The following is a 9378-nucleotide window of genomic DNA, read 5'->3' on the forward strand; positions in this document are numbered from 1 at the left end:
GATATTTATCTGCTGACAGTTTGGTTAGAAAAACCTCCAGATCAAATATAGTATAGTGAGCACAGGGAAAAATCTCAAAGACATCATAAAAACTGTAAACACAGAATTAAGGAAACTAAAACAATGGTTTCATACAAATAAACTCTCACTCAATGTCAACAAAACAAAATACACGATCTTTGGAAATTGTCATATCCCTGCAGATTTAGAAATTAAAGTTGTTATAGACCATCCCGTGATAGAAAGAGTAACTGAAATCGAGTTCCTCTGAGTCATCATGGACCACAAAATGAGCTGGAAGCCACAAATAAAGCAAGTCAGACCAAAATGGCCAAAGGCATCGCAGTGTTGGAAAAAACACCTCATACACTCACTTATACTAATATACTCATCAATAATGTTACCATATTTACAGTACAGTGTTGAAGTTTGGGGAAATACTTACAAAACAAATGTACAATCTCTGTACATATTACAGAAAAAAGCTATTGGAATAGTTCATGGTGTGGATTATTGAACACATACGAACTCACTGTTTTTAAAGTCGGGTTTATTAAAACTATGGGAACTAGTAAACTTAAAACTGCACTCATTATGTTTAAAGCCAGAAACAACTTACTTCACTTACAAATGTTCAAGGACAGAGATAGAGGTTATGATTTAAGACAACAGCTGAATTTAAAAAAACAATGTACTCGTACAACAAAAAAGAAAATGTGTCTATCATTTTGTGGTGTGGATTTATGGAATGGGTTGAACGAAAGTAAAAGTTTACGTATATTTAAAAAAACTTACAAACTGTCATTGCTGAATCTTTACAAGGACTGACATGATCATTATAAACACAAATGTCATTGTAGATACGTTTTAATCAAAATAAATTTGAAGTGTTTTGAGAGAAAAAAAACTGTAAATAGACACGTTAACAAAAAATGTTGTAGAAAGGGGCAGGACCACAAAAGAATTTTCTTCCTTTTCAAGCACATTGTTTGCTTTACTTGTATTTTTCAATTCTTATATTTGTATTTTTGGATTCTTATGCTTATTTTGTATTTTTGTACTTTTCAATTCTTATCCTTGTATTTTTAAATTCTTATTTTCATTTTGTGTTTGAAACAAAGAACAATAAAAATATATATATATTCTGTTGAATTCAGAAAAACTACCTGAAAAACACTTACTGTTCTACTGCTGAACTGATGTCCTTAAAGTTAGGATTACCACCCTTTGACCAGTCACTCTTGAAGGACACACAGCTGGATCCAGATCTAGTTTTCAGTCTCTGTAGCATCCTTAAGAAAAAAACACATCATATTATTAAACACTACATTGAGTTTGAATGACCAAGTAATGATTTTTTTTTTTAAAAAGCCTTTGTCAAAAACTATTTTATTGTTAAATCCATAACATGTACATTGATAACAAACACTTACTGTTCTGGCTTTGAACGTCTGAAGTCAGGATTATGATCCTTTAATTTGTCACACCTGAAGGACACACTGCTGGATCCAGATCCAGGTCCAGGTTCAGATCCTGGTCCAGATCTAGGTCCAGGTTGGTTCCTGTAAAGACTGAAGGTGAAGTACTTTTGATTGTCTAAAATAAACCAATTCTAATTAGTAGATATTACAGCAGCTGCTAGATTGGAGTTGGAATCACTAAATTACCGTTTTGGTTTAAGAAGCCTCAAATTCATCAAATATTCTGTTGAATTCAAACAAACTATCTAAAAAACACTCACTGTTCTACTGATGAACTGATGTATTTGAAGTTAGGATTACCACCCTTTGACCAGTCACTCTTGAAGGACACACAGCTGGATCCAGATCCAGGTCCAGGTCCAGGTCCAGGTCCAGGTCCAGGTTGGTTCCTGTGAAGACTGAAGGTTGCTGGTGTGAGTGCTGAGCTCTGACATGGAGAAGAGTCCTGGACAGTTGGAGATGTTCATCTCACCTCTGAGCTTTGCTCTGGTTGTCATGGTTACCATCTCTCCTTTCTGTAGAGGGAGGGGCTCCCTCCCACTGATCCATGCTGCTGGATTGAGGATCAGCTCCCACACACCTTCTTCCAGCCTTCACCTGCAGAGGAAACCCTCATCATCATCACAAACAGATCAGCTGCTCCTCCACTGATTGGCTCTTCTCTTGTGTTTCCTCTCAGGTTCAGGTGAATGCAGTCAGACAGCAGTGGGAGGCAGAGGAAGCTGCTGAACATCAGCTGCTGCACATCTGCTCTCCCTCCACCAGATGGAGACATGGAGCTGCAGCAGCAAACACCTCATGATGGAGCAACATTTCACTCATTCAGTCACTTTGACAAAGAAACAACTCAACTATTCAGGAAGCATGAAGCCCATCAAGAACAACAGACACCAATCAAAGAATCAGCTGAACACAAAGAAAGAAAGACGAGAATTCTTCCTCTCAAAACACAGACTTTCACATGAACTTTGATGTGGATGATAGAGGAGAACAGGAAGCTTTGAGAGTCCCAAATGAAAGCTGGTTCTGACAGAAACTCTTTGTTCTGTCTGAGTTCTGGAAAGTTCTGACAGGAAGCAGCAGTCAGCTGATCTGTCCACTTTGATGCTGAAGACCACAGTTTGACTCCAGCAAATGTTGAGAACAAACACAACAAACATCAGCTGATTGTTGTTGACTTGATCATCCAGAATCAACAACGATGAAGCTTTGGAACCAGCAGAGTGATGAGAGTTTGTAGAGAAAGAAGAAGATCTTCTCCAAACATTCACAAACAGTCCAGTTAGTCCAGACAAAGTTCCAGAAACAAATTCACTTCAGTTTCTTCAGAGATGAAGAAGAAGAAGAAGAGTCTCCACTCACCGAGTCAACGCAGCTGCAGCACACACTGAACCACGAAGAAAGAGTCCACCTGGGATGGAGGCGGGGCAGCACAGGTGGGCGGGGCAGCAGGTGGAAATGTTGATGTCAGAATGAGAGCATTCCTGGTATCAAACCCTCAACCTGCTGTTGTCTACCAAGAGAACAGCCGCTGCTGCACAGTCAGAGGATCAGGATCTGATCTGGTTTTTCTCTGATGCTCATTGACACGGCGGACAGGAAAAAGGGGGTGGGGCTTCTTGTTGGAGGTGGAATGATTCTCAGGAGCTGCAGGATGTTTGTGTTTCCTGAAGACAGAACAGGGGCCCGTTTCAAGAAGCAGGTTCAACAAATTTAGAGTTCAAACCTGAACTTAGAGTCACTGGACTCTAAATTCCCAAACTCAGGGTTTTCGGTTCCAGAACAGCTGAAAATGTTTGATTCAATCAACTTGAAGTTGTTAGAACCAGAACCAGGTGCGAGCATCGCGATCATTAAAAGCCCTGATCAATGGAGCAAAGACAGCACGATTCACCATGGCAACGGGAACAAGCGCCTGAGTTTTGTACTTCCGGCGGCGGAAATTGATAAGTTCCTTCAAGCAAATGCGACTATAGGAGAGCATTTTCTGCAAGAAAAGCAACACAGCTGCAGCGGTAGAACAGAAAGAGAAAATATCTGCAGTTATTTGAATCATTTCTAATAATGAATAATTAATGTCAGGAAGGTTATTTTGTCTCTTGTTGAGTAAGGAATGGTTTTTGATCTGTTACTAATTTAACCAGTAATCTCCGTGATCGCATGAATGACCTCCCACCTACACACACGGATATCACTGCACGCTAAAAAAGAAACTGTAGCTGCATATGTTAAAAAAGTATTTATTTAATTTTAAGTCTCAAGAATTAAAAAATATTCGCCGAATTCATTTTTAAGCATTAAAACACTTTCTATTGCCGGGAATCGAACTCGCAAACTTCGCAGTGGGAAGCAGCGTTGCTGACACCTGAGCTAATGTTCGATGCAGAGGCAGACGGGAGATGAGTTTAAAACCTTTCTCTGTGTTTGACATTCAATAATTTCTATTGCTGAGGGTTTAAAATAAGGAAAAGAAAACTGTATTTTTTAATAGCGAGTCCCTGGAAAAACTCACTATTTACAATATCGCTGAAATAAAAATGAATTGGGAAACATCAGTCAGTCGACTCGTGTCCTCCAAATCCTCTACCGACGTAAATAACATTTCCTCTGGATTAATCAGCCTCCTCTCTACATGATCCTCTATGAATGAACGTGTCATTCTGGTTTCTGCGTGGTGGAAACGTGACGTCTCTAATGTGAATGTTCTCTAAATGTTAATGAGGAACTCATATTAGAACATCTTTCACTTTAAAAAGGGGCGGAGACCACAGAGAACTCTAAGTTTCCTGAAGAAAACCTGCTACCGACCAGGTTTCGTTCACAGACTCAGTTACCATAGTGATTGATTCTGAGTTCATCTTAACCCGCTTCTTGGAACGGGCTTGGTTTCACCCACTTTCCCGGGTTTGAGTTATCTCTCTTTCTGAAACCGAAAACTCAGAGTTTTACTGAATTTGGAGTTCACGAACTCAGAGTTCCAACAAAACCTGCTTCTTGAAACGGGCCCCAGGTTCAACAAGAAACCTGACATGAACTCCTTCAACTGTCATCAACTGAAGCAGAAACTCCTGATGCAGGTGAAGGGAGGGGCCTGACTAGTTCCTGAAAACAGCTCCTCCAGTTCCTGTAAATAACACTGATCAGTCAGAATCAGAGTGATGGACCGAGCAGATTAAGACAAAGACAAAAGGAGTTGTATCAAAAATATTTCTATTTATACTAAAAAAAATGTCCAGATGAACAAAATAGGTCCTTAAAGAGATCAAAGTCACACAATAACTAAATTAAACAGAACAGAACTTAATCTAAAAGGATCTGGTGTTTATCTGAATGAACATCTGACCAGAAGGAATGTTAAAGTTACTAAAAGACCCAGAATTCTGAAGAAGTGTTTGATCACTGATATGTGAACAAACTAATGCAGTGATAAATAGTAGAGTCAACGATAATCTAAAAACAACCATGGTGCCTGGGATCTACCACTATTTCTAAGAGTCCACAGTGACTGATTGATTTTTTTCTAATGTAAATAATCTGAACATTTTTTTTATAGTTCATCTTCTGAAGATCCACAATGACATTGCTGTGTCTGTGGTTCTGGTGCTGTTGGACCTGACTGCAGGTTTTGACACGGTGGACCGTGCAGTCCTCCAGTCTCAACAGGCTCCAGTGGTTGAGCCAGAATTTTCTACTCCTGAACGAGTCAAAAACAGAGTTTTTGGTAACTCCACCACTGTTAGAAACCTGGGAGTGATCTTTGACGGCTGTTTTACATTTGACAAACAGATGGACAATGTTGTCAGGATGAGTTTTTATCATCTAAAGCTAAACCTTCCCTGAGCCGCAGTGATCTAGAAACATCCATGATCTCCTCCAGCATAGATTACTGTAACTCTCTGTACTTTGGCGTCACTCAGCGATCACTCAACCGTCTCCAGTCAGTCCAGAATGCAGCAGCACGACTGTTAACTGGAAGATCCAGACGAGAACACATCACTGCGGTTCTCAGGTCTCTTCACTGGCTCCATGTTCATTTTAGAATTCAGTTTAAACTTTGATTGTTTATTTTTAAGGCTCTTCATGGTCTCACCTCGGTTTACTTAACTGAGCTTTTAACCGTCTGTATCAAATCATAAACAAGTTTATTAATAAAGCAGCCAGACTGCTTCAAAGCGCCGTACATTAAAACATTAAGAACAATAATAGATAAAATATAAGCATAAAACAACTGAAAACAAAGACAGTAGAAAATAGAGTAAAAACAAAGTAAAACAGAGTTAAAAACAGAGCAGAGTCTCATGGAACATTAAAAGCTTGTCTGTAAAAATGGGTTTTAAGTTTAAGTTTATTAAATTTATATTTTAACTTAAAATGACCGTAATCGAATAAGGCGCCGCACATGGTAAATGGCGTATACTTGTACAGCGCTTTCTACCCTCCTTCGAGGGCCCAAAGCGCTTCACAGTCACAGACCCATTCACACACACATTCATACACTGGTGGTGGCTCCACTGCTGAACACTGGCGCCAACCTCCCACCAGAGGCAATTCGGGGTTCAGTGTCTTGCCCAAGGACACTTCGACACATAGGCGGGCAAGGTGGGAATCGAACCAACTCACTTCTGATCAGGAGTCGACCGCCCTACCACTGCACCACGACCGCCCACATTAAAAGTTTAAAGAACAATAAAATCACAGCTAAAAATTTAAAAACAGATAAAATACAGATAAATTACATTACATAAAATACATAAAAACACCAGATAAAAACGAGGATAAAACAATAAACAATAAAACACACCAGCAGAACAGAGTTTCATACAGTGTCAAATGCCTGGCGGTAAAAATGGTTTTAAGAAGTGTTTTAAAAATGGACAGTGAGGACGCCTGCCGAATGCTCAGTGGCAAAGCGTTCCACAGCTTCGGTGCACAGATTGGAAACACTCGTTCCCCCCTGAGCTTCCTCTTGGACCTCGGTACCTCCAGATGAAGCTGATCAGCTGACCTGAGGCTCCGGGTCGGGGTGTAGGGACAGAGAAGCTCAGAGAGGTACGGCGGTGCACAGTTGTTCAAAGATTTAAAAACAAATAAAAGAATCTTAAAATGAATTCTAAAATTCACAGGCAGCCAGTGAAGGGTAGCCAGGATGGGGGTGATGTGGTCCCTCTTACGCTCCAACCAGAACCCGAGCTGCAGCGTTCTGGACCAGCTGGAGACGTGAGAGGGTCGACTGGCTAACTCCAAAATAAAGAGAGTTACAGTAATCCAGCCGGGATGTGATAAAAGCATGGATTACTGTCTCAAAATGATGTTTAGATAAAAATGGTTTGACCTTCATCAGCTGCCTAAGATGGACCAAACACCATCACTTCTGTTTCTTTATTGTTAAAACTTAAAAAGCTGAGGGCCATCCAGTCTTTGATGTCTTGGAGACAAGACAGTAATGTAGTAACGGAGCCTCCTTTCCTTATTGGTAAATAAATCTGACTGTCATCAGCATAACAGTGAAAGGAGACTCTGTGTTTTCTCAGGATGGCACCCAGAGGAAGGAGGTACAAGGAAAATAAAAGTGGTCCTAGAATAGAGCCCTGTGGAACCCCAAACAACAGTGGAGCAGTTGAGGAATAGGATCCAGACATGCTCACACAGACAGTCCTGTCAGCTAAATAAGATCTAAGCCAGTCGAGTGCGGTACCACAGACATCAGCCAAACCTTTCAACCTGGACAGTAGAAGATTGTGGTCCACAGTGTCAAAAGCTGCAGACAAGTCCAGCAGAAGAAGGACAACAAGGTTTCCATCATCAGTTGCCCAGAAGATGTCATTAAAAACCCTCAGCAGCGCAGATTCTGTGAAGAGTTTTAAAACCAGACTGGAACTTCTCCAGAACATGGTTCTTGGTTAGAAAAGACAGCAACTGAAGGTAAACCACTTTCTGTAGAATCTTTGAGAGAAAGGATAACCTGGAGATGGGCCTAAAGTTGGCTAAAACAGAGTAGTCAAGGTTTGGCTTTTTGATCAGAGGTTTAACTACAGCATGTTTGAAACCTGTAGGTACCACAACCGTTGACAGACTGGTGTTAATAATGATGAGAATCTGCTGCCCTATGCTGGTGAAAATGTTTAAAAAAGCGAGAGGGGACGGCATCCAGAGGAGAGCCTGATGGCTTTGGTGCACAGATGGAAAGGGCTGGATCTCCTCTACACTTCCTCTTATCCCTCGGTACCTCCAGGAGAAGCTGATCAGCCGACCGAAGGCACCGGGGAGGAGTGTAGGGAGAGAAGCTCTGAGAGTAAGGCGGGGCCAGACCATTCAAGGATTTAAAACAAACTGAACCCTAAAACATACAGGCAGCCAGTGGAGGGAAGCCAGGGTTGATGTGATGTGTTCTCTCTTTCACAGAAATTCCAGAGTTTTAAAGTCTACTAATCAGTTTCTGCTTGAGGTGCCCATGTCACCACAGAGACAACCTGCTGTTTCTGTTGACAACCCTCAGCTACTGAACAGTATTCCTGAAGAAATGTGCATATTAGACCTCATTTTATTTGTTTTATTGTGGTCTTATTTATCTTTTAAGTGTTTTACTGCAAACTGCTTTTAGAATTGTTTTATTTTGTTCTTAATTTGTCTATTTTTTAAACTTTCTTCTTTTATTGTGAAGCATTTTGGAACGCTGAAAGGAGTTTTAAAGAACTGTATAAATAAGTTCATTCATTAGTAAATGTTATGTTTTAAATGAAACAAATGTGTTTTGTGGGTCTTTAGTCTAAAAGTGTGTGCATGATGTGAACTGAGAGAATATTCATGGTGTCACAGACAGGCAGACAGCTGGTTCCACGTGCAGCAGGTTTATTAATTGTCCACAGAATAAGCAGGGTCAGACAGGTAGAGATCATACACGGGCATGGGATCATCCGAGGAAAGCGAGAAGAGGAGTCAGAGTCCAGGCGAGGGTCAGGGGCAGGCGGCAGGCAAACAGAGTAGCAGGGTCGTAGGCAGAAGATCAGGTCAGGAGTACACGCTCAGAATTGCAGGCAGGGTGGCACAAACAAAGCTTCGCGGGGAGTGGAGTGTGGAGCCAGACTATAAGCTGAGGAGGTGATGAGGTGATGAGGAACAGCTGAGCTGATGAGTCCAGGTGATGGCAGGTGGTGAGTTCAGAACTCTGGTGAGCACTCCCTCTGGTGACTGGAGACGGTAGCAGCAGGTTGCTCCATGACAGAGCCCCCCCCCTACGAGCGGCTCCGGAAGCGAGGGGGGGACCCAGATGAAGCAGAGATGGTTGATTCGGTGGAAGGCCGGGTGGCCGGTGAGGCAGGTGCGGCGGAGGGTCGAGGGGCCAAGCGAGGCAGGCGCCGCCGAGGGACCAGGCGAGGCAGGCGCAGCCGGGCCGGAGGACGGCCAGGAGGCCGACGGGGCAGGAGCAGCCGATCCGGAGAACGGCCAGGAGGCCGACGAGGCAGGAGCAGCCGATCCGGAGAACGGCCAGGAGGCCGACGAGGCAGGAGCAGCCGATCCGGAGAACGGCCAGGAGGCCGACGGGGCAGGAGCAGCCGATCCGGAGAACGGCCAGGGAGCCGACGGGGCGGAGGCGGCCGAACCGAAGGGCGGCCAGGAAGCCGACGGGACGGAGGCAGCTGATCCGGAGGGCGGTCAGGGAGCCGACGGGGCGGAGGAAGCCGATCCGGAGGACGGCCAGGAGGCCGACGGGACGGGCGCAGTCGATCCGGAGGATGGCCAGGGAGCCAATGGGGCAGGTGCAGCGGATCCGGAGGACGGCCAGAGAGCCATCGGGGCAGGCGCAGCCGATCCGGAGGACGGCCAGGGAGTCGACGTGAGTCACTTGACGAGAGTCCAGAGGCAACCGGCGAGGACACGGGAGCGGCCGGGCGGACAC

The 9378-nt window shown here is 43.5% G+C and overlaps 1 protein-coding gene across 1 annotated transcript in view; it reads right to left on the reverse strand.

Annotated features, from left to right (window-relative positions):
- Positions 1 to 3023: 3023 nt before the first annotated feature.
- The window catches only part of LOC118598387 (actin cytoskeleton-regulatory complex protein pan1-like), an 8128-nt gene continuing 1773 nt past the window's right edge, over positions 3024 to 9378 (reverse strand). Inside the window, exons 3-4 of the mRNA XM_036211048.1 lie at positions 8718 to 9118; positions 3024 to 3148 (exon numbers count right to left, since the gene is read on the reverse strand). Of these exons, the coding sequence (XP_036066941.1) occupies positions 3024 to 3148; positions 8718 to 9118 (526 nt within the window). The remainder of the gene's footprint in view (positions 3149 to 8717; positions 9119 to 9378) is intronic.

This window comes from Oryzias melastigma, unplaced genomic scaffold (assembly GCF_002922805.2).
Source record: "Oryzias melastigma strain HK-1 unplaced genomic scaffold, ASM292280v2 sc00420, whole genome shotgun sequence".
Classification (NCBI taxonomy): Eukaryota; Metazoa; Chordata; class Actinopteri; order Beloniformes; family Adrianichthyidae; genus Oryzias; species Oryzias melastigma.